This window comes from Triturus cristatus, chromosome 6 (genome assembly GCF_964204655.1).
Source record: "Triturus cristatus chromosome 6, aTriCri1.1, whole genome shotgun sequence".
Classification (NCBI taxonomy): domain Eukaryota; kingdom Metazoa; phylum Chordata; class Amphibia; order Caudata; family Salamandridae; genus Triturus; species Triturus cristatus.
In genome coordinates this window covers 898,505,106-898,531,387 of record NC_140589.1, presented here as the reverse complement: position 1 = coordinate 898,531,387, position 26,282 = coordinate 898,505,106, and the positions used below count along the sequence as shown (strand labels likewise).

Sequence of the window (26,282 nt, the reverse complement as noted above, 5' to 3'; positions counted from 1 at the left end):
TAAACCCCGGGGAGGAGGTGATGCCCGGGGCTTAAACTGCCCTTGGGGAGGAGGGCCACATGCACACCCGTTCCCTTTTGTTTAATATACGTTTGCATAGCTGCCAAGGTTTCAGATTGTTTTCTGAAGTAACAAGAGCAACCCATATGTCCTGTGAACTGGGTATTTACCATTAAGTAAAAAAACAATGTTCACAAGGAACTCTTTTAACAAAAACAATATACACTCTGCAAGACGATATAACTTGCTAGAATTAATCAAAAAGAACAAAAAAAAAATATAAGGGATAAACGGAATGATCTTAGAATGGATCATTTAGATATTGTTAAATAGGTATAGAAGTCCATAAGACAATATATATTAATCGTGCTCACTTCAGCCGAAGTAAGTGTGATTTTATTTAGCAATCAAGGCAGTAATACATACCACATGAAGAGAGAAAAAATATTAACAGTATATACAATATGTACAATTTGAACGTGATTTTGTGAGCTCCTTCCTGTGCCGCTGGTTCAGCAGTTTGATGACAGACCCGAAAGTCACATACTTGCATAGCTGCCATGTTTTCAGGCTGCTTATGTGGGACATTTTCAAAGTTTCAGGGTCTGCAAGAGTGACATTGCTTTGCTAAATGAGTTAAACTTTGAGTGACACTTACATTTGAGTAAAACCAAGCAATGAAGTTCATCTGAAACTAAAGACTTGAATTGTTCCTCCTTTTAGCAATGAGAAGCTCTGCAAAAGGCCTTTCAACTGCTGCAATCAAGTATAAAGTCTTCCCTGATCTTTCATGTGTGTGCTTTGGGCAATAGATTTTCAATGATGAACACAGCTAGGCACAGGTCAAATGTCTGAGACATTCACTTAGGGGTCAGACAGTGAGATACCGGCCCAGCCTCTGAAACTAAGGCAAATATTCAGGCCTTCAGTCATGGGGCAGGCGATGCAGCACAGGCCCAGCTTTTGACACCACCACTGACCCCTGAGGCCTTCTCTGATGATGCAGGCATGGCGGCCAATGCCAAGCCTCTGACACCAATGTCTGTCCTGTCACTTAGCGGCAGAGAGGCCTTCAACCTGGGAGGAGAGTGAGGAACAGCTACACAAGGCTCTAAGGACACTGCACCCCAAGGTATTCACTCAGGGCCAGAGAGGGGGGGCAGGCTGTGCAGGGCTGGCCTCACTCTAAGACCATCACTGAGGTAGCAGAGAGTAAGCAGCAGAGAGTGAGGCTCAGCACCAGTCTCATACAAAGAACATTACTCCACAAACCTGCTCTTCCGGAGCAGTGAAGGGACACTGGCTGATCAACAGCCACACTTGGAGGTAACTAGACTATAAAGAAAGAGGCTGACTTCAATGGCTGACACTAAGTATGATTGTCTGTGTTTTGTTTTGTTTTTACTCGCAATTTTTCATCCTCTGTACCTGCAACATTGTTACCTGAACCCTGCAGTTGGCAGGCTAGAGATTCAGGGGCAGATTTACAAGAAACTGACGCATCTCTGCATTGTAGCAGAGATGCGTCCGTTTACTTGCATCGCGCAAAAAAACCCTTACGCCACTATGGATGCGCCGCATTTACAATGCGGCGCACCATGGTGCAAGGATTGACAGATCCATCACGCGTCTATTCCTGCAAAGTTCACGCATTGCTGGAGTCGTGTAGCAAGCACGACACAACTCCAGCAATGCTCAGGAAGGTCTATACTTCTTGTGCTGCGTCCCTCCTTACACCTGCTTCAAGCAGGCATAAGGTTTTGATGAAGTGGCGTCGTATAAGTGGCACAGTGAAATCTTGTAGATTTCACGGCGTCACTTTTACGAGGCTTTCTTGATGGGTACACCCACCCTGCATACATTGTACCTGATGCAGGTATAATGTGGCGCAGGGCTTTTTACAATAGATGTGTCACGTTGTAAGTGTGTAGCAACATAGCGCATTGTTTACGCCGCCACTGCTTCACAAAAATGACGCAACAGCGGCGCAAAAGGGTTGCAAGGGGCTTGTTAATCTGCCCCTCAGTTTTTCATGTGAGGACAAAGTGAAACCAGTGAGTCGTAAAAAACAGCAGGCTAGAAGAAAGAGGAGGGTTAAGTCCGTCCGGGCAGAGAGCACAAACAGAAACAGGCATGAGAGGTGCCCTAAATTTGTATAAAACAAAAGGAGATTGTTCCAATAGGTTTCCCCATTTCTTCTAGAAATAAAATATAAACTGGGGGAAAAGTTTGAAGTCTGAATTAATGACCAACGGGCAGGGGGGAGTAAATCTTATGGTTAAAGACCAAAATCGTAGGTTGAAATGGACAAAAATAGTCCCTGAAACTTTTTTACAGGAGGTTTTGTCTAGGACCGAGGACGAAGTTGCAATATGTTTAGCAAATAGATCCGAATGCAACAAGGTCATAGCGGCCTTTGATTATATCTGCATTGAAATTGATAGTAGCCTCCAGAATAAATCCAGCTCAAAGCTGTTAGTGGGTAAAAGATGGTTCGACAAGAAATGCTCAAAGGCTCATGACGATCTACTTAAAGCCCTGAAAGCCACTCCCAAAATCCGCGTGGAGATAGTGAGTGCAAGGACTATTTATAAAAAAACAATCCTAGAAAGAAAGAGGGTCTTGAAAGACAATGCTTTAGCGCAACTTCTAGAACCAGAAACTCTAAAAAATAGTGGCCTATTCTGGAAAACAATAAACCAGCCACTTTTTTCAGAAGACTCAAATACTCCTCTAGAGGCAAATATTCCTGATGAGGGCTGGATCAAACATTTTAGTGAGGTATACACAGAATCTAACAGCACTGTTATTATCGCTGCCCCCACAGAAGCGGAGGATGGGGAACCGAGTACCGCTAAGGTCACTGTTACCTTTGTCCCAGCAGAAGTGGAACGGGCAATAGATTTGACCCCGAAAAACAAAGCTCCAGGCCCTGATGGGGTTCTAGGGGACGTTTTTAAACATGCACCCAAGTTTTGGTCTAAAATTTTATGTAATGTTTTTAACGTCCTTACAACTGACAAAATCCCGGATTCATGGAAAAAATCCATTATTATACCGGTCTTTAAAAAGGGAAACAGGCAGGACCCATCCTGTTATAGACCGATTTCTTTGATAGACTCATAGGTGAAAATACTGGGTAGGGTCATTTTATCAAGACTGAACGATTGGTTAAGTGAGAAAGGGGTCCTGTCTAATGTTCAGTACGGCTTTAGACCTAAAAGGAGCACAATTGACCAAGGTCTCAATCTGCACTTATTGGTTGAAAAATACACGAGGGCAAGGGAGGGGTCCATGTACCTGGGGTTCATGGACCTCTCGTCCGCCTTCGACCTTGTAAACCGTTCTAAGCTATAGAATATCCTGCTTAACATGGGCTTGGACAGGGCGCTTGTTTGTCTTTTGGCTGACCTTCATTCTGATCTAACAGCTGTGGTTAGAGTTACCTCGGAAGGGCGTTGTACAAGTAACTTTAAGTCAGAAAGAGGGGTGAGGCAGGGGTGCATTTTGGCTCCCCCCCTCTTTACTGTTTATATAAATGCCCTGGAACCTTCCCTAAAAAAGGCAACTCTTGATGTTCCACGTATAGGTGAACTTGGGATTCCAGTTCTCTTATACGCGGACGATGCCGTTTTGCTTTCCCGAACTGGTGTGGGTCTTCAACGGCTATTGGATGCTTTTGAAGACTTCATGGGTACTCTGGACCTAAAGATTAATGTTAAAAAGTCCCAAATCATGATAATGGGCAAGGGAAAGAATAACAAGTTAATAAAAACATTTACATGTGGGAAACAAGAGCTCTGTAGAGTAGCCACTTTTCCCTATTTAGGGATAACTTTTGATGAGAGAAGTACCTGGGGTCCCCAGATAAAAAACAGAAATATCGCTCTCGCCAGATCTTCTTCTGCCCTTCAGAGCTTTATTAAAAAATTGGGAGCTAGACCAATAGTTACTCTGTTAAAAATGTACAAAGCAAAAAGCCTGGCCATTGCCACATATGGCAGTGCTATTTGGGGCTACTGTTCTACGGAAAGTATGCAGATTACCGAAAACAAATTTTTAAGATCAGTCCTTTCCGTTCCCCAGTCAACTTCCACATATATTGTTCATTCTGAACTTGGCATGGGATACATTACAGACCTGATTAAAGTGGCCCCTGTCCTGGCCTGGCTTAGGATCTGGCTGAATCAAGAAATTCCCCTTAATCATACCATCTTAAAAGACTGTTTGAAGCTAGACAGGACAAGTAAAATACCGTGGCTGGCCTATATTAAAAACAGTCTTTTTAAGCTAGGGAGACCAGATATCTTTTTATCCCCGTCCACAATAACTGCAAAAGACATAGTCCTGATTAAAGGCTTGATGGGAGATATGTTACGATTAGAAAGGGAACAATTAGAACTTGAGAAACTAACGGTAAGGTCAGGTATTATCCTGTGTACTCATCTTGGCCCGGAACCATACTTAACTATTGTTAATTTGCCTTACCATCGCTTCCTCTTAACTCGTTTTCGGTTGAACCTGATCCATTTATCTTTGGGTCACTTTCCGACTTGGTGTTCTCCCGAAAACGCTTTGCCGTGTAAGTGTGACAACTTCTCGACCCAGAACACACTGCATTTTTTGATGTTCTGTGATCACTTCACGGCCTTAAGAAGGAAATATTTAATTCCGATCCTTAAGGAGGCTGGGTTCATACAGGTCAAGCCAGCACTTTTGTTTCTCCAGCTATTACAGACCCCAAGGATAATATCCCATGTTGCAAATTTTTGGGTGGGGGCTATTAGGGTTAAGAAAAGGTTGTTGTCTGATAATCCTGTGCATTTGGGTCCTTAAACAAGATGAATCGTATATTGCCCTTTGATAATGGTTACTCCATGAATATTTTTTAATTCAATGATTTTATGCAAGTGATGTGTATAGTATGTTTTATCTTAACTGACCTCTTCTTAATGCTTTTCTAGGATTGGATTTTATAGAAAGTATATATTTTTGTATTATTCACATGTAAATAGTAAATGTATGTATATATATTATGAACTTATTCTGTATTAATTACATTCTTTTCGAGTGCATATATATTGTTCCTCTGTCTTTTTATGATATTGATTTATCGAAATAAAGTATTATGACTGACTGACCAACGCGCAGAGCACATTGCTTAAGCTCAAAATAAATTATTTTAAACTGTAGCAGTTGCCTTTGTTTCTCAACCACTCTTCAGTTTTTGGAAAGCATGATATTACAAATATATAAATATTTTTTGCAGTTTTACATAGCTCTAACTTGAGCCAAAGGTATTGGAGCGCCTTACATGTTAACTATTCACATTACATAGGATCACATTCATATTTTTTTAGGCACAGCGAGATGAAAGGTCTTGCCCAAAATCACGGGGTGCTAAGCCGACGTGATTCCCAGCTCCAAAGTCAGATGCTCTAGAGTGGGACCCACAATTAAGGCACCTCACCTTACCCGACTGTCTGCTGTTTACAGCACTACAAACTTTTAATTTTAAGAATTGATGTTGTAAATTAGTTTAAGGGGTGCGATGGAGCAATGATAGAAGGGTGAGCAGGATAGCCAAAAAAAAGTCAATATATTTATATGTAATATATAAACTTACTTCAAACAGCTGAGCTCATAACAGCCACACGGGCGCTGATTGTTGCAGGTGGCAGGGCTGCTTTTACTGCGGGCTCTACTTCACCCTCTATCCTCCCTGGGCTCTCTTTGGCGGGAGGCGGCATTGCTTAATGGCACCACATGAGGGAGTGTGGCGCAGCCACAAAAGAAGCCAGGCCCAGGACTGTGAGGCGACCTTTTATTCTCTCTTTGATCCCAGGCTCCCTGAACAGCACCTGGGAACCTGGAACAGCGAGCATAACACACTGCAGCAGCACGTACGGACTGTAATTGCCCATGCTGTCCGCCACTTCGAACAGTTAATGCAGAACGTGAGAGTAAAGTGTGACAATGTATTTCAGCGTGGTCATGCAGAGACACAGAGACATGCACTGAAATGCAGTAGCCTAACATGTTATCTGTGGCACTTGGCTGGGCAGCGTTTGTCCCGGGACCTGGCCCGCTGTTTAAACAAGCACAGGAGACCGCGCTTGTTTTTTTTTTGTTGTCACAAATCCGTTGCTATTTTTACCACAAAACCGCCAGGGATCCACAATGAGACCTGGGCGGTGAACTCCACTCAGGAGTTTACGGAGTTTTTTGTGCTCCGCGGAGCTCGCGGAGTTCCGAAAAACTCAGCTTCACATTGGAGAGCAGAGTTTTTTTCTCACTTGCACTTGCCAGTGGTAAGTTGGTGTGTGCGAGTGAGGAAAATACAACGCTAAAATGCTTCCCAGAAAGTTTTATCAATGCAAGTGGTCACGGATGGTCACTACTGCTCGCATTGAGAAACCTTCTGTTCGTGTTGAGGAAGCTTGGACTCGAGCGGCAGAAAGAAGAAGTGGAGTTTACAGCGTGGGACAAACACCCAGAGCTAAAAATCAGTGCGAACAGCACTAGGTAATGCACTCCGCAGCTAGCAGAACTCCGCGTAGCTTGGTGTATATTTTTTGTCACTTTGCAGAGTTCCACGTAGCAAAACTTCGAGGACTCCGCCCAGGTCTATGATCCCTAGTGGTGACGCAGTGGTCTTGAACCTGCAATATGCTTGGCAGTGCCACTGCAGCACCACCAAGCATATTACAAGTTTCCTCACTGCCAGCTGTCTCTTGGAGGTTCCTACTCCATGAAACTGCTGGCGGTGAGAGCCCCTCTTCCCCCATGCATGCAGTGAATGCAGGAGGGCACATGTTGTGCCCCCCGTGTGCATGCACCCCTGTTCCTGCACGTCATTAACTGAACAGTCCATGCCGTGCAGGAATGCGCATTGGCGGTCCCACGGTAGTGCAGTTCTAAGGTTCGCATATGAGCCTTTGTACTGCACCACTGCGGGGCCACCACACCGCCCGCCTGCAAGATCATGAAAATACTCGTAAACTGGCAGGCGCATGGTGTTCAACTTTGGCGGTCCTGGAGCGAGGCGCTGGTGTGGCTGCCAGTTCCAGGACCGCCAAAGTCATTATCAGGCCCTCAGTATTTACTTCATTGCACCATTACAAACCATTTTTCTAAAAAAAAAAACCTTGTATGCAAGTCATCAACTGTCTCCTGCACACAGTTTTAGTCTTGTACACAAACATTCATAACATGCTCAATACCTCTTTCCACCTATGACCCTTTAGGGGCATAAACATTTTGTAAACACTTACACCCATTAGCAGCAACGATATTGTACAGAATTAGGTACAGAACTAGGATGACACTTACCTTGCATTATGCAATTATAAAATAAACACACTCATTAGATATCAGTGTTGTCGTCAGTCATGCCATTTGAGATGTCATCAGTTGATGCCATAAATGTCATAGAACATGTCATGAGTAATGTAATACGTGAGGTCATAAACAGTGCATGGCAGGGGCTCTGCTAACTGTAACAGGTGAATTTCTGTGTTTATTTTCTTTTTAGTTCAAAACTTTACGGTCACAATGAAATTATCACCTAATTAAAACATCACTTGAGCCTTTGTTTTTTCAGTGAAAGTACATATACAGGCATAACGCTGTATTTAGGTGGTGGGTGCCATTGTGCCCACCTGGGACACCTATCAAACATCACATTAGGGACCACAGAGGCCCTTTGGCTCCCAGCCAGCTATCCACATAGTTCTGGAGCAATATATGATTTGTTTCCCTGCCCGTACTCCTGTGAGAAGGGAATCAGAACAGAAATCTGCTCCCGGCCAGTGGGAGCATGTTTAAATTTACTGCCGGTGGTAGCAGACTTGCCTTCTCTACCCACACTCCTGCAGGCAGGGAAAGCATGTTTGCTGCTACCTGGCATGCAATTTAATATTGCTCCAGATAGGTGGGAGCACACATATGTTTCCCTACCCGTGCTAGTGCAGGCAGGGAAACTAGTGTGTCCTGGGGGAGGGCTCTCGAAGCAACTGAGGCGGCACCGTGGGGATGGGGTACAAGAACCTTTAAAGGCTCAGGGGGGCTGCATGGCTCCCTTCCCTTTAAACCTAACTATGGCTTGGGGGATGGGGTCCCCTGAGCCTTCTGAGGCTCAGGGAGGGGATCGCACAGCACCTATCCTATTTAATTAGCTTTACAGCCTTGGGGGATGGGGTCCCGGGGCCTTTAAATGCTCAGGGGGCTGCATGGTTCCCTTCCCTTTAAACCTAAGTGTGGCCCCGGTGATGGGGTCCCCTGGACCTTTTTAGGCTCAGGGAGGGGGCTGAGTGGCTCCCTTCCCTTATTCAAACTTTCCAGCCCCAGGACATGGGCTCCGCTGGGCCTTACAAGGCTCCGGGAGGGAGACTGTGCATCCACCTCACAACATTTTCAGCTTCATCCCCGGGGGATGGGGTCCCTGGGGTATCAGCGAGGCTCAGGGAGGATGTCCATTCGCCCCCTCCCCAACTTACAATATGCAGCGTCCCCCCAGGCCCTGGCTCACTCGGGGGGAGAGGGGGGAACAAGCATGGGATCCCATGCTTTTTTATTATTATTTTTACCACAGATTTGTAGACTCTCTGTGAATTTGCTGCAAAATGTAAAAAAACTAAAAGTTTTTGGCCCCTGGTGGCATGGCTGCTCCCACACGACGAGAACTGTAAAAATGCTCCCACCAGGTGGGAGCAGTCTTTTGTTTCCCTGCTCGTGCTCCTGCGGGCAGGGAAACACAGATTGATCCAGCCTGGCGGGAACAAAAAACACAGCTGCTCCTGCCACCCAAACACAATGCTGGCTCTTGCATCATGATGGTGCTACCCCTTGCAGCCCTCACTTGCCACCCGGGGCTCCGACCTACAAATAACACAGACCACGGGAGATTGGCTACCTGGAGGTCACAACACAATTGAGGAGGGGCTGCCTGTCCCCACCCCTTTAAGTTAACTGTGGCCCCAATTGATGGGGTCCCCAGGTCCTATTGAAGCACTGGGGGGAGAGTGCATGGAGGAATTTGGCCCCAGGGGATTGGGTCCCTGGGGACTATTAAGGCTCAGGAAGGGGAGCTGCGTGGCCACCATTTTAAAAGGAATTCGACCTTGGGGGATGGAGTCCCCAGAGCCTATTGAGGCTCGGGTGGGGGGGCTGCACGCCTGCTTTCCCTTTAAGTTAGCTGCAACCTCAGGGTATGTGGTTCCTGAGGCCAATTAAGGCTCAGGGAAGGGGGATGCATGCCCCCTCCCCTTAGCAAATAATGTTGGACCCGGGGGACAGGGTCCCCAGAGCCACTTTTACTTTTGGCTCTGGGAGGGGGCTGTGCACCTCTTTCTCCTGAATTTCAAAAAGGCCTTGGGAATGGGGTCTTCGGGCCACTAGTGACTCATGGAGGGGTGTCCCCAGCTCTCCTATAATTTGACTTTTGCCTGGGGAATCAGTCCCCATGGCTCATTTGGGCTCTGGGAGTAGTCCACACACCCCCTCTGCTAAAAGAAAAGCTTTTGGTCACTGTGGATGGGGTTCCATGGGGCATCTTAAGACTCAGGAAGGGAGACCACATGCTACCCCCACTATTACTACTGTAGGACCCAAGGGGATGGAGTCCCTGGGGCCCATTTTGGTTTGGGGAGGGGTCAGTGTGGCCCCTCCCCAAATATAAATGTTTTTAACCAGGGAATGGTGCTCCAGGGGCCTCTATGTGCTTGGGAGGGGGGGGGCCTAGTGCCGATAGTGGCTTTGAGAGGGGGAGCGCATGAATTCCTCTCCTGGCAGAGGAATCCCTCTCCTGGCAGGTAGCTGGCTGCCTCCGGGCTGTTGGATGCAGGGCCTGTCCAACCCCTACACTACGCACCTCCAAAAGCCAAGAGAGGCTTGGGGTTGCTGCAGGCTGAGCATGGTAGCAGGGTGGCTTTATGCATGGTAATAAAATATTACTTTATGTATAAAAAAACTATAAACTCACTGTAAAAAACAAAGGTAAAGTACCGTTATATTTGGGTGAAAATTGAAGTGCCTACATAATGTTTTAAACTAAAAAACAAAAGAAGTTATAGTTATCTCAAGTAACTATAACTTTTGCCCTAAGTTAACTATAACTCCTGCCCTTGTCATGCACTGCTAATTAACCAACATATTACATCACTCATGACATCTTCTATTCATATTGGTATTGAAATTTTGTACAGCACGCAAATGCCCTGTGGCATCTTGGTGGTGATGTCTGCAAAAAAAACAGTGCGGTACTGTGGCAACAGGAGTGTTTATGAAATTATAGTGGAAATGAAAACAGCCAAGTTTTAAGATGTTTGCTAAAGTAGGACAGGTTTGACTGATGTTTGTGATGCCCAGGCATATTATTCCATAGTTAAACAAAAACTCTTACCACCCCATGACATTTCTCTGATTTTGGGAACAGTAACTGTCCTAGAAGCTGCTGAGTGCAATGATCTCCTCAGTATGTACCATGTGAATTTCTTCTTCAGGTGCTCAAGGCCTATGACATGTGGAGATTTATACTCTAAGCAGAGTTCCTTAAAAGCCACTCTTTCTTTGACTGGAAGCCAGTGGCGCTCTAATAATTCATCCAAGACTGACTTAAACTTAGGAATTCTTTTGAGAAGGTGGGCCCCTGTATTCTGCAGGATCTGAAGGTTCTTTAGTGAACATTGATGAATGCCTGAATAAAGCGCATTGCAATAATCTAGCCTGGACAGCACCAACACCAGTGACAACTGATTTCTGTAGGTCAAAAGGATTAAATGGGTGGATTTTTCTCAGAGTTCTCAACATAGAAAAAAGATGAAGTGAGTTTATTAATCTGATGGATGAAAAAGAGTTTGCAGTCAAATATCACTCCCAAATTCTTGACTCTAGATACTGAAGTGGGGGGATGCCCAGGGTCTGGGGCCACCAAGATTGATTCCAAAAAGAGGTGACCTTGCCTAAAGAAGTAGCTCAGTTTTCTCCGAGTTCCACCTGAGGCTGTTGTTACTTATCCAATTAACAACTGCACACATACAGCTATTAAAGTGGTGTGTGACCTCAGCTATATCACTGGTAATTGACACTACAATTTGAGTGTTGTCGGTATAAGCAACTGACGAGAGACCAAAAGTGCAGATCAACCTGGCTAAAGGAGCTGCATTAATGTCGAAGAGCGTAGGGCTCATTGCATACCCCTGATGGACACCACAAGGCAAGGAGAAGGGTTTTGAAATAAGTTCCCCAGAGCGACAGATTGTTCTCCGTTGGTGAGGAATGAGCATAGAAGAGCAAGAGCTGATCCAACAATCCCAATCTCCACTAATCGCTCCAGCAGGGCCGAATGGCTCATGGTGTCCAACAGGATCACTGCAGCCTTTCTTCAATTGTTCAAAATGGTTCTCAAATCTTTGGTAGCCACCACAAGAGCCGACTCAGTATTTTTCCTCATTTGGGTTCTGGGATGGGTTTTTTAAGCACAGGAAGAATAGATGGTTTTTACAATCAGAAGCAGAGTTAATAATAGTGTTCAATGGTAAGCGGAGTAACTACCATCCCTGCTACGTCATGTGAAAGTTTTGGCAGGCTGGGATCGGATAGGGCTTCTGACTTTGTGTGTCCAAAAAGTTCTAACACTCCTTCAGTGGTAAGGGGAGAAATACAGTGAAAATCATTATTATTGTGACCTGCAAAATCTGCCCCAGAAATCAGAACTTTAGTGGTGCAGCTAGAGTCAAATTCTCCAAATATTACCTCTACTTTGTTCATAAAGAATTCCACTAACTTATCGCATAGCGGTCAGGCATTGATGGTGTTTTGGCTAGAAAGCACAGTGCACTATTTTGAAAAGTTCTCTGGTGGAGTTTTTAACTAGGTTGATTTTTTCAGAAAAATGTTAAGTTTTCGCAGCGATTAACAATTTTTTGTAATCCTATTTGCCATCACTGATAATATCAAAGCAACATTTGCAATAAAATTATTGACGAGAAACTGTGCACGGCAGGGGTGTGAGTTATAGTTAACGCAGGGCAAGAGTTATAGTTACTTGATATAACTATAACTGTAGCTAGTGAATTTCAGTGTGTTTTGTTGAGATCAAACATTACGTTGTGACTGAAACTTTCACCTAACTATAACTTTACTTTAATCTTTGCTTTTTTCAGTGAATATATACAAATACATATGTGTAGGACTTGGCCTTTTTGGCTAAAGTTCCCTAAACTTTTTGCTTTCCCCCTAGACCGTTTTCCTGACCTAGACTAGCCAATTTAGATGCTTCGGGTACTTTGCCACTGCTGATCAGTGTCAAAGTACAAGAGTTCCCTATGTAAAATGTAATGGTGATTGGTTGGCCATGATTGGTATGTTTGCCTTACTAGTGAAAGTCCCTAGTGATGTGCACTGTGTGTGCAAGGGCTAGTAATGCAAGGGTGCGCAGAGAAGGGAACTCAGGCCTTCAGTGTAGGGCCTGCGTGCAGAATGCTAAGTTAGCATGTTGTCCTGACAAGTGCAACCACTTGTCAGGCCTGACTTTCCCTTTTACATACACATTGGGCACCCCAGCGGTAGATCCCAGGTAACTCCTGGGCAGGGTGCAGTGTAGGTAAAAGGCAGAACATATACTGAGGTGTGTGCTATGTTCTGTCTGAAAAACTCTCTATTTCACTTTTCACTGCTGAAAGGCCATCCTGCCCATAGGAAAGAATGGAGGAGGCTGGGTGAAGTGTTTCTTAGCCTAGTTTCCTGTCCGTTTATAATGGAGAAGCGAAGTTTAGTATGTATGAACTCACAGTGTTATAACACATCTTTCTATGAAGGTGGTTTTGCCACTTTGTGTTCATAAACCACTCTTTTAGAAAGTGGCTGAGTTTTGTGCTCTAAGCATTTCTGTGTGTCTCTGAAATTTGGATTGCCTGTCTGGAACTGAAAGGTGAGAGGAGCTGGGGGAGGTCTTGACCCAGGGAGGGGTTGAGATGGCACCAGGCTGCCCTGCATCTAGAGAGTAGGGGGAGTAGAAGCCCAGGAGGTGAAAAGGACTGGGCTGGTGCTATAAACCAATTTATCCATCTCCTGTTGAGTGATTAAGGATCCAGACCCCCAGTTTCAAAGGGAGAGAGGTGAGACTGGGAGGGAGACAACCAGAACTGATTTAGGGAGGGGTCAGGGACCCCTGAGCACATACGAACTTCAAAGACATTAAGGGGTATAACTAGCAGAGTTGAAACCCCTGAAAGTGGGAATGAAACAGATATGGATTAAGTCTGTAAAGGCTTGGACCCATTCCGTGGTCTAGAGGAACCTTTGCTAAAGAAGGAGCAACTGAAGTGACTGCTGTGGATAGACCAATCCTTACTTCGTAATCTGGGGCTGGTCTGCAGTTTGCTGTTCTAACAAAGGGAGAGGCTGTTGGGACTGTGCTTGGAGGCGCTGGGTCCCACTGCTTGAAGAAGACTGTGCTTAGTGCTGTGTCTTGGAACCCCCAAGGGCCCGAGGTGAGCTGGCTCCATGTTTGGAAATACAGGATCATAAAAGTTTCCGGAGAAGTCCCAAGCAACGTGGTGTGCGCGTGCTTTTGCAGCTTCAGACCCTCAGAAGTTGTGCCGTGTGATCGTGGGCACGCAGGAGTAAACTAAGTCTCAAACACGCTGGGTGCGTGTCGAAGTGCAGGCCAGGGCGTTGGTGAGGAATGCCTGGTCGTGGAGTGCCCGGGGAGACGAGGTGAGGCTCGGACGCGCAGTGTGCGTGTCGTGGTGCAGCCCGGGTGTTGGTGAAGAGTGCCTGAGCCTCCTGAGTACGAAAGGAAGAAGTGAGACTTGGACGCACTGGGTGCGTGTCGTGGTGCAGCATGGGTGTTGGTGAAGAGCACCTGGGCCTCGTAGGCACCAAAAGAAGAAGTGAGTCTCGGACACGCTGGGTGCATATTGTGGTGCAGCCAGGGCGTTGGTGAGGAGCGCCTGGACATTGTGTGTACCGGGAGGAAAGGAGAGACTTGAACGCGCAGGGTGCGTGTGGAGTTGCAAGCGGAGCATTGGTGAAAAGCGCCGGTTCGTTGTGAGCACCAGAAAAGAGGCGAGTCTCGGACGCGTGGTGTGCGTGTCAAAGTGCAACCTGTGGCGCTGGTGAGGAGTGTCTGAGTAAGGGAGTGCACCGAATTGGAAGTAAAGTCTCCACAGTGCTGAGGGCGGATCTCGGTGTGGACTGAGACCGTCGGAGTCACACGGAGCTGAGTCGCCGGCCCGAGTCCGCCACACCCCGTGACGGAGTTCTGGATCGAGGCCCAAGTCACTGACGTCGGGTAGGAGAGTGGGGTTGCGCACCCCCAGGTAACGTGGATCAACACCTGGGGTGCATAGTATCTGAGTATAATGTGGCGCTGTGTATTATTATTTCAGTGCACCGTACAGGTTGTAGCGGGACGCATTGCTTTGTTTCTTCCTGGCACAGGGCATGCTGGTGGTGATACGCATTGCATTATTCCTTCGATTGCAAAGTACATGACAGTGGCGCTACGTATGGCATTATTTCTCTGTTGCACAGTATAAGACAATATCGTTATGCATTGCAGTATTTGTTTCCTTTTGCAACTTGTGTGATTCTAGCAATACAGCTGGCCTAACCTTTTGGAAACGGTTAGAAGTGAACTTAACTGTTGGTTAGAAGTGGTGGTTGGAATTAGAACCTACCAACCCACCGGAAAGAATACTACCCATTCTTATATGTTGATTTTGTATCGTGTGGTCGTATCGTATGATTGCTTATATAAAGATTATACTAATTTTTATCAAAACTCGTGTGGAGTCTATTTGTGGTGAAATCAGGGGGTTACTGTGAGCGTGGTTGCACATACTGAACACTCGTGCCTTGGAGATAAGCCTGGTTGCCCATGCTAAGCTACTAAGAGGGTGAGCAGGGCTATCTCAGACGGTGTCCTTACTTAGCCTAACGTTGAGGCGGGAGGTCGGGGACTCCAGCCTCCAGCATTTGGTGGCGGCGGTAAGCAATAAGGACCCCCACTTCCAACAATATATATATGTATAACTTACTGGTGGACGTTGGTAGGTAGATGTAGTTAGGACCATGTTTCGATAGGAAAAGTGTTTTTTGACTTGCCTGTATCTTTGATGCTGTTTTATGAATCTTCACAAGATTTTCCCCCCAAAAAGTGCCCCAGATGAATCTTGCTGTGCATGGAAAGTTTCGGAGCCATCCATCAAGCGGGGGCTGTGAGAAAAAGTGGGGGGGGGGGTCAAAAAAGTGTTTTTCTGATGTTAATTCTGATAGGGATTTTGAATCCGACTATGACCCAAACCTATGGACAAAATTACACCAAATTTAGCAGAAAGCTAGCTCGTGGTCCAAAAAGAGTGCTTTTTGTTTTTTTATGTAAATTCGTTCTGTAGTTTGTGAGATATTAAAAAAACAAATTGTATATATAGGGCCGCAGTCCCTGTGCTGAAATCTGCTTGGCGGCCAAAATTCAACCAGGAAGTGTTGGCAGCCAGCTTGGGACTCGGCTTCAGCTGAGTTCCACCAAAAATATTTTAAAAAAGAAAAGGGGGCAGGGCAGGAATACCGTGACCCCCTAACTGTGGTCCTGGGGTCCCCCTGTGAGCCAAAAAGCACTTATTAAAAAAACAAATCATATTTTTGCCCCGGAATCCATGGCAAAATGTTTTAATAAAACAAGTGCGGGCTCCCACACTTGTTTTGATTAGCGCCCCCCAGATGGGCCATCCCAGTGGGTCGGTGGATGATGTCATGAGTGTCATCAGTGATGTCACTGACCATGTGATGAGTGATGTAGTATGTGAGGTCATAAGCATTGTATTGCGGGGTGTAAGTTATAGTTTGCTCAGGTAACGATAACTGCTGTATTTCACTTGTTATGTACGAGTGAAATCTGAGCCTAACTATAACATCCCTGTTAAACTTTGTTTTTTTCAGTGACTATTGGCGCAGCAGTTCTTTAAAGTTGGTTGTTCATTTTTTAAATACATTTTCATACTTAGTAACATTTAGTGTTCAGTAGATTTTTACTGGCATATAAAGATAAGAAAAAGGCCTTTGCAAGGCCCAAAAATCTCTCCCCATGGCCATTCTCCCCTCCACTCGCATCACACTTGCGTTTTCATGACAGAATGATCTAGACTGTCCTTCCCTTTTCTATTGATGAAGTGGTATGTCACTGCATTTGTGCATTAATGCTCCTTGGATAGTATTTGTAGTACCCTCGTTCTGGGCGCATGTCACCTTTCTGCAATCTTTGTTGAAGTAGTCCAGGATATGGAACCAGGTGTCTGAAAGGTCCTTCTCTGTTTCCTTCAATGTACACAAGATCTTTCCAACTCCCAGAGTCATCTAAACAAAAGAGGTCCTTCTTGGCAAAGATGACTGCCTTGGCCTACAAAAGCATAGTATTAATACTTTTATCAATGGTATCTTGCGACCCCATCTGGAAGTCCGGGAACCACCCAAAACAAATGTCCCCACAGTCTTTGTTAAGACGGATGTACGTTATATCTTCTATCGCTGTCATATTCTGTCCCGCTGTAGTATTCACATATGATCTGTGTGATCATACCTGTAGTTCCACATATCCTTCAGCACTTGTCAGACTTACTGCAGTTACTAACATAGAAGCACTTTGGGTGTATATGTCATCTGAGGAGCAGCTTAGTGGCCAGCAAATGTGATGCCTCTCGCTCATTTCTCTCAATATGGAGCTCCGCTGTTGGTCTGTAAAGGTCTTCACTACCACTCTCTTGCACCACCCTTGGTAGCCATCTACATCCATTTTCCCCCTTTTTTGGAGTAATGTATATATTCTGGAGATAATATGCATTCCGCATAGTCTTCTGCAGATGTTTTTTCAAAGTGGTGAGTGGCCTTACAGCTACTGCCTTCTTCTCTGTGTGCAGTGCCTAATTTGTAAAATGATACGTGCCAGTGTCCAAAGCTGTGCTCTGGAGTCTGTGACCAGCACCTGTGTGCCGAATACTCAGGCTGTATAATCTAGAATTCACCTCTGGACTATTTAATCGACTAACAGACACTCCTGGCTCCTTCATCTCACTCAGGCAGGTTCCTGCTATCTCCCTTTGTGGTGGTTTGTCTGTCTTTCTAATCGCCTTTTTTCCCCTTTGTGTGTTTTTCTCTGTTTTACTCTCGGGAAATATCTGAGCAGGAAGAAAGAGTGGTGGTTCCCAAAAAGGACCACTGGTGGGCCCCACCTGCTCAAATTAAGCACTGTCTGTGTGTAGAATACAGTGTAGAACCTCAGTGTGTAGTATTTACTGCTAAATCCTAGTTAGTGTTCATTCCCTCTAGGTCAGTTCTAGAAAGGTAAGTTGTTGATTTCCAATTCTTTATCACAACTCCTACTTCCTCTTTTTCATCTGTATTCTTTTCCATTACTTTTACTGTAGTCAAATATTTATCCTCTTCCTCTTTTCCTTTCTCTAACCTGTGCACCTATCTGGCTTACATTCTGCTTCTTGGTCATAGAGTACACTAGCACAATACATGTTCCCCTCTCATCTACTAAGAAATAAAAATCTTTAGGTGGTTTAAATAATCTCTTTGCTTGTTTATCAAAGCAACAACAGACCCCATTTGTCCGTAAGAACAGTTGTTTCCAGTTCTCTTTGCTTCCAGATTTCCTTCTGAAAATACATGGCTGTGTAAGCTGCCCTTAACTTCATAATACATATCTTCTCTCTTGCCTTATTCTATTCCATCTACATCATCTATAGGCTGAGAAGATCCCTGTAGAATCGATTTTTGGACCTTCAGTGTGTGCTGGTGCAGCCAGTTCTTACTTGTTGTGGGTCATGAGGATTCCGCATGGTTTAGTTTGACGATGTCTGGTTTATTAGTAAACAGAAGCGCCCCTTTTCGCACAGAGGTGTGAGAGTCTGTTAGAAATGGGGTTCCTGATTGAGTGGGGTATAAGCCCTCATTAAGCAGTAACCACAGTTCTAGTCAGGGTAAGGCACAAGCACATCCTAAATTAACCTGTGCTCACCCTCTGGTAGCTGGGGACAGTGCAGTCAGGCTTAACTTTGGAGGCAATGGATAAAGAATGTGTGTAACACTACAAACAGTAAAACAGTGAAACTACTATGCAACAAAATTCCACACCAGGTTAGAACAATATAGTTTGATTTTATAAATAGAACAAGACCAAGATAACACAAATCCAATAAGTACAACCAGAGTTATGGATTTTTCAAGAATAAACTGTAAAATAGCATTTAAAAGCATAAAGCACCAACCCGGGATATGTGGTCGCGCTGGACTGGGTCAAATCCAAATGTTCAGGCCAACCATGATGGAGCTCAGTCGTACACAGTCCCAGGTTAGTCCTGCTGAAATGTTGCCTTCTTAAGTTTTGTGCCAAGAGTCCCATTCGCTGCTGAAATTTCACCAGGAGCAAGGAGAGTGTCACTGTAGATGGGTGGCAGGCACGAAGAGAAGGCCTGGCATCGTAAATGGGCAGGCAGGGGCCTTGCAGTGCCGATCTGCCGACAGACAATGCTAGCTGTGTGAAGAGACTAACTTGTGCCGGCGTGCGCTGATTCTCTGTGTGAGCAGTGGAGTTCCAGAGCAAACGGGTCCATTTGCAAAGAGCCCAAAAGCTTGACTTTAAGAGCTTTTAAACCACTTACAAGTGCCCAGGACCTGAGAAGCACCTCTTGGAGTTCAGGAGCACGTTGAAGACAGGTCCATGAGCTGTGGGGAGCCTGTTATATCTGTGAGGATAAGGTCAGTAGTCCAGCAGACAAGCCCATTGAGTTCCTCTGGGGTTCTGGGTTCAAGATGGGTTCCAGGTCCAGTTCTTCATCATTACGCAAGAGAGCAGCAGGTCAGTAGAGCAAGGCTGCAGCTCCTTCAGAGTGGCAGTCCAGCAGAGTGACAGTACTTTCAGAAGCAATGGTGATGTCAGAGGTCCAGTACTTATACCCAGTTTGGCCTTTGAAGTGGGGAAGGCCTTTTAACTGTACAGAGGTCCTGCTCTTCCTACCCTGACTCCAGACTCACTACAGGAGGTTATGCAGCCCTTTCTGTGGAGACAGGGCCTATTCAAGTGGAAGTTAGGCTGGGTCCAGTTCCTCCCTCCCATCCTGCTAGGATGGTCCATCAAGTCACACCTATGCTCCCATTGTGTGTGGCTGTCTAGGAGGAATACACAAAGCCCAACTGTCACCCAGACGTGATCAGGGACAGGCATTTTCAGAATTGTAATTTAAAATCTGACTTCACCATAAGTTAGTATTTTAAATTAGAATTCCAGAGACACCAGACTTGGAGGTTTTATCTCTTCCCAATTGGAAATGACACATAAAATGTGATGAGGTAATTCCAATGTTAAACTAGGGGAGAGATTGGCCCTGCTGTAGTTAATAACGAGTTTGGAAGTATTTCACTACAGGGCATGTAAAACTTACAAGTATGTGTCCTGCCCTCTGGGTTGTCCAGGGCTTACCTTAGTGATGACTTCTATGTGTAAAAAGGGAAGGTTTATTTTGCCAGTTCCAAGCCTGAGACATGGTTAAGGGACTACTTAACTGGGTGGCACAATCAGTGCTGCAGGTCCACTACTAGCATTTAATTTACAAGCCTGGGTACATGTAGTGTGCACTTTCTTGGGGCCATTTAAGTAAATTAAATATGCAATTGCTTATGAGCCACAATTACCATGATTAGAGTAGAGAGTACATGCACTTTAGCACTGGTTAGCAGTGGTAATGTGCTCAGAGTCCTAAAGCCAACAAAAAACGAGGTCAGAAAAAGTGGAGGAGAAAGGCAAAAGGTTTGGGGTTGACCCTACAGAGAGGGCCATTTTCCAAGAGTCAAACAAAGTTTTGGACATGGTTGGATTCTGGTCAAGCTTGGTTTTCTGCCTGATTAAGTGTGGGAGACAACTATGGGTAGATAATCTTCTCACAGGCACGTTTTGCTGTAAGAAATGTCCATGTATCATTGTCGATGTTATTAGAAATATCTACAGTTTCATATTGTCATAAGGCTTTTTCTTTTTTTTACAGGTATGGGAGAAAGGTGACATATCTCATCTCTTCCTTTGGTACGGGACTGTGTGGCATTATAGTGGCATTTGCACCAAATTTCTATGTATTTGTGATCTTTCGATTCCTGCAAGGAGTTTTTGCAAAAGGGACCTGGATGACCTGCTATGTTATTGGTAAGAACTTATTGAATATGGCTGAGGATTGTGGTTTGTGATACATTGTCTCTCCTAGTGAAGCCGAGAAATTAGGATCTCACTACCTGTAACTTCAAACTATAGAGCATGTCGTGTTGGTGGGAGTAATGATAGTCCAAGGAGAAATAAGTACACCAATCTGTGTTTGATAGAAGAAAGCATCTTTCTATATAAAGTTATGGTAATTGGAAATTGCATTTTACAAAATATAGTAAATATGACTTTCATCTGTTCCCTTTGTAGACCTGGCCTAGAGACAACTTTAGCTGTTTTGTCAGCCGCATGTTTTAAAAAAAAATTAATATAGATACATACATATTTGTATTCATATAGGGTCCTTTGGTCAGTCCTCTTCGTCCATTGGTCTGTTCAAGTGCAATGCACTTTTTTCTTCGCCCCCACCAAAGCAGGACAATAGGTCAGGCAACTTCAGCCATTGGCTCTCTACTCTGTTTTTATATGCACATCCCCTAAGGAGAAGTCCACTTCTGTGCCAGGGCTGGTAGGACAGTCTGCTCTTAGTTCTACTTTCATTTCATTATTTTGTACTGTACTTTTTGTAGTGGATCATTTTTTACTTATTATTTTGCAAACATTTGCAAGCCATCATTTCGTGGAAACATTTTTATTTTTTCTTATTACGTTTACATCTTTAATACCTATCGTTTATGGAGAGAAAAAAATAGCGTTGCAGTCATGCCACGGCCAGACCTATTGGCTTTGCAAATGCATGTCGAAGCTCTGGTTGTAGCGCTAACAATACACATCCACTTAATGTATGGTCTTGTGGAGATGGTGTACTTCCTGTCCCATATTTTCCTTCCTTTAGCAAAGAGGTAGGCAGCTGCCCTGCAAAACCGTGAGAAAAGTGCGACTTCATCTTATACCCAATGCCTCATTCCATTTTGTAAGAGAAAACCCCTTGTTGTTGGGATAACCCAAGCAATATAGGTTCTGTGGTGACCAGTCTGGTGGTCAGTCATGTGTCCCAAAGGTTTAGAGGAGCTGAAACTAGGCAGAATCCTGGCATTTATTCAAAACTTACTTGACTGTCGGAATTTTAGATTTTCTCATGAAAGTATAAATGAAGCAGAATAAAACTCTATCCTTTCTATTAGTTCTTCCTTGGGTGGAAATGTTCAGTTCCGGCCTAATGGAGACTGTGAGGTAATGAGGCGTGCTGGACAAGAGAGGTTGCGTTGGAGAGCACCCTGGCTGAGCGAAGGGCACGAGTGGTTGATGAGTGGGACTTGGCGGACAATATCCGCACTGTGCAAGCCCTTTGTTGTGACCTGCTTGAGAGATAAATGGACCTTTCTCTCTGTCTGCTAGTGTTTCTCTGCATCCGGCCTTCAGAAGGGCAGCGTTTGTGAAGCCCGAGCAGCAGCTGTGTCATGCACACTAGCACTATTTAACAGTTTTTGCTTGGCTACCGCATCCGTGTTGCCAAGAATCACTGAAGAGATAAAAAAAACATATGTACTGCTGAGATTTCCAGTTCCTCTTTCATGAATGAACGGCCAAGAGTTTTAGCTCATGACATTCACAGGGGTCACGCTGTTACACGTCTCTTTTAAACAGATGTGTCTGCTGCAGCCACACACATGGACCACGAGTTATGTGGCAAAATACCTCACGGGCGGAGTCCGGCGAAGTGATTAAAACTTATAGATTTCATATCCGCGGATTATCAAAGGAAATCACGCAAAACAACTGGACAAGAAAGTGTTAAGCACAACAAACCAGGTGGAACAACAGCACGTTTCAAAGATGCCAGTTACAGTACGTGCAATGTTGCCAATATAAAAGTGCGTTTAGCTGCCTTTTAATAATTAAAAGCTCACGTGAAATGGTTTAAAAAATGTCTAGCATTGTGTTAAAGTGGTTTCCTTTTGTGACTACGTCAAATTGCAAAGTCCAATGCTTTGCAAATTAGTGTGCAATTTTTTAAAACGTTGCGAGCTTCGTGGAGAGCAGAGCTAGCCAGGGGCGGCTCTTCCATTAGGGCGGAGGAGCGTCGGCCCACTGCTTTCTCACAGTGCAAGAAGCAGAAACATAAAATGGTAAAACTACCATTTTATGTTTCTGCTTCTTTTACTGTGAGAAAGCAGAAGGGTTTGGTTGGGGGTGTGCGGGTCTGCTCAAGGACAGGGGAGGAGTGGCTTGCCCAATGCTGCGGGCCCTGAATGTTTGGTCGGACCTCTGGGACGACCAAACTAGTCATGCGCACTCTCCCTATGGCCACCCCATAGACGCCTGGCTGCTCGGTGTCCCCACCAATCACAACGCTGCCATTGCAACATTGTGATTGGCTTAGAGAAGGGGAGGGAGGCTGCCTGCTTCCTGTTCGCTGGACCCAGCAAGGAGCTGAGACAGCGCGGGCCCCGGGAAGGTACGTTTAAAAAAAAAAATATACCACCACCCAGCGCAAACACCCATGCAACCTTCCCCCACCCGCCCCCTCCCCCACGCAAGTCATGCCAGCCACGACTGGAGCTAGCTAAGTGTTAAAAACGTTACATTGAATATAAAACAGTGCACAAACACGTTCTTACGTCTGCTCTAGTCCGCTTTATGTCAAGTGTGGCCCTGTGCTCAGAGAAGTTTTAAGGCATGCGCAAAATGGGCAACTGCCCAGAGCCCCCACCTGCCAAAGGGCCCCCTGAGAAAATGAGCTTTGTTAACATTTAACATATAATTTAGTATTGTTTAGCGTGTGGACTTGAATTAGCAGGAAATGGTTAATAAAAACCAAATTTGTTCTGTAACAAGGGCCCCCAAAATATGTTTCGCCCGGGGCCCCCAAAATCCTTAAGAAGACACTGCCTGTGCCAATGTTCGTGTGGTCTGCTGATTTGTATTTAATTTATCTTCTGGGGGAGGAGTCTTGCGTGGCGCCCCCTTCCACAAATGCTTATTGCCCCCTTCCACATATCTCCACGTGGGCTGCTGCAAGGAAGAAGAAGACTGGCTACGGCCCACCAGACTCTAGGAAGGAATGATCCTAGGTTTTGTGGGGCCCTGGGCAGAATAGGAACATGCGAGGCCCTTCTAAGATGTGACATCAAAGGAAGTGACATCACAGGAAGGGGCAACAATTGAACATTAATTTATTGGGATTGTTGCAGCAGCTTTGCAAGAAACAAAGGGGCATATTTACAAGGGAATGGCGGAAGGTGGTGTTAAGCACAAAACGCTAACGCCACGCTCCGCCATTCCGTAAACTCAGGGATCCGCCGTATTTACAAAGATACAGCACATCCCTGCGTTTTCCATAGAGCTGGCACTAAATTAAGCTGCCTATTGCCAATGCAGGCACCCTTGCACCATAGTGCAAGGGTGCCTGCATTGAGGGAATGATTGTTTATGTGCAGGAAGGTGTCCCTTCCTGCACATAAACAATCACAAATGGTGATTTGTAACTTTTAAGTGTGCAACACACATAGAAGTTTCAAATCGTAATTTTATTTAAATGATTGTTTATCTGCAGGAAGGGACACATTCCTGCACATAAACAATCATTCATGGCATTTTGCTGTTTCTATGTGTGCTGCACAATGCAGCACACTTAGAAACATGAGGAGAAATTAAACATTTCTCCTTGTTTCGCCATGTTAATATCAGGTTTTCGCTTGCCTTAATTTTGGCTCTGTCTCCTATTTACACCACCCTTGTAAATATGGGGCAGCGTCAAAATCAATGGGTGTTACGTCAAAATGCCCACCCCAACACACATTGCCCACCCCTCCCATGCTAAGTACAGCATGAAAGTGTGTCTTATTTACAAGGCAACGTTAAGCCATGTTAAGTAGCTTACCGCCTCCTTGTAACTAAGGTGAAGCCCTTATCTCTACAGGAACGTCGTTAAATGTTCCTGTGGCGATAGGGGTGTGTAAACATTTCCCGAATTACCTAGTGTATATATAACTAACACAGCTAAAAATATAAATATTAATCCTAATAAAATAAGCATATATATTTTAAAGCTGTATTACATGGAAATACATGACATTAATCGAACTGGGTAAGAAAGCTAGCCTAGGTCTCTCCAATACTGATATGACTGCTACAATGTTCGCTAATTGTTTCCAGATAAGGACCTGATTAAAGTTCGAGATCAGATTGTCCCAGAACTACACAGCGGGACTTCAAGTGACTCCTCAGCCCGTTCTTTACACTAGTAAAGTTTAAGATAAGGCATTTGGTTTTCAGCAAGCATGGGGGATTAACGTAAACAGATGAATGCTAGATCGGGTGAGTGACCTGCAAGCGCTGCAGCAAACAACAGAGAGCACATATTCCAAAAGATAAGAAGAGGAGACAGCACAAATGTCATACACAGGTGGGGTGGCTAATATATTGGCAGGTAGAAACATCAAAGGCTGGCCCGCACCTACACCCTGAGCACCTACACCCTGAGCACCTAAATATAGCAATTAGTCTCAAACTCAATTTTTAAGAAATGAAAAGACTGACCTAACAGAGATATGCAGAAGAGATGGCTAAAAGGGAAAACAGTTTGTGACCAGGGAAAAAAAGACTGCCAAAGCTATACTGGGAGGCAGTAACTAAAGAGATACAGTAAAGTAACAAAAAAAAGGGCTTACTATAGTAGAATCTGTGCAATTTTACAGCTATATGGATCGGAAATGTAGCAATATGGGATAGGCAGGTTGGGGTAGGTAGCACTTGACTTGCAAAATAATGCTAAACTAATACCAGAGACTTACAGTTTCAAAAAAGTTGTCAAATGTCCTTAATAACTGAGAAGACAAGTGAAAAAATTGCAGAGGGGCCAGAACCATGCACCGCAACTCATTTAGCTGAAGAAGAAATAACCATATTGGGCCTGCCCTCAGGTAAATCCATTGGATCTTGGTTAAAGAAATAATTGAATGCAAGACACTTGCAAGAACATTTCCATCATCCACAAGTCACTCCAGCCACTCCCCAGGCACCTAACCAAACACCTTTGGTCTTCTAACCTCCAACGCAAGATCTGCCTCTCTCAACCTACAGGCTACCTACTTGCATAGACACAGTGTTTGACCGATAACTCCCTGTGCAGTGATGTACTCTATGGGATGCCCATCACTTCTCAGCTGCCCTCCACACCACAGTCCCATCTCCTGTACACACACTTATTCCCCTCATCTCCCACAGTAGGCCTAATCTAACTGCTCCTGAAAAGCAGCCATCTCCCCTGGCCTCTGTGTTACTCCCTGAGGTTTGGGATTATCTGTTGTGGGAAGAGGCGCACATCATACTATGCTGACCCAGTATGGCCCATTGTCATTCTACATATTCATGTTCAGGCCCAGATGTTCATCTAGCCCTCCCCTTAGGCTTTCCGATATACAGATTAGATCAAACAGTAAAAATAGGGGGTGGAATTGTCATCATATTAAAGGACGAATTTAGATGACCTCCCCGTCCTCTCTTCCAGAGTGTGAAAGTCTTCAGTTTCATAAGATACAACAGTGGAGGGTTTTGTTAGGTTCGAGGAAGAATGGCGCTCAAGCGTGTGTGACGGGGGTCTTACTAAAATTGAATAAGTACGGTGCTGACAGGTCAGGGGAAACATACCCAAAGAAATAACCCCTGCAACTGAGTGGGTCAAAACACACACAAAATGACAAGAAATGAAGTCCTGTGCACACGTGTAGGATAATGCTCTGGGTGTACCCGGTAAACAATTAAAGAGAAGTCAAATATTACATGTCTTCGAAATCATGAAGGTCGACATCAGGTGTATCATAAGCAAAATTTCTTTATATATATAAATCTTTACCAGGTACACCCAGAGCATTATCCTACACGTGTGCACAGCACTTAATTTCTCTTCAGTTTCATATTATGCTTTCACCCACTCACTTTCTCAGGCGTCCTTATCTACAGACTACCGGGCGCAAGTTACAAATTTGTGGAGGCTATACCAGATGCACTGGCTAGCTTAGTGGTAGGCAAAACCCACACCACTATCTTGGGGATTTCAACCTTCATTTTGATACACATGACGCCCCCATCATCATAAGACTGTAGACCGACCTTGAAGCAC

At 44.9% G+C, this 26,282-nt stretch overlaps 1 protein-coding gene across 2 annotated transcripts in view; it reads left to right on the top strand.

The window, feature by feature from the left end:
- Positions 1–26,282, top strand: part of SLC22A3 (solute carrier family 22 member 3) — a 681,970-nt gene that overhangs the window by 372,303 nt on the left and 283,385 nt on the right. For both annotated transcript variants that reach the window (XR_014963047.1, XM_085611548.1), the window contains exon 3: positions 20,049–20,203. Coding sequence is in view for 1 of the 2 variants with exons in the window: in XM_085611548.1 (XP_085467674.1) it covers positions 20,049–20,203 (155 nt within the window). In the remaining variant the exon portion in view is untranslated. The remainder of the gene's footprint in view (positions 1–20,048; positions 20,204–26,282) is intronic.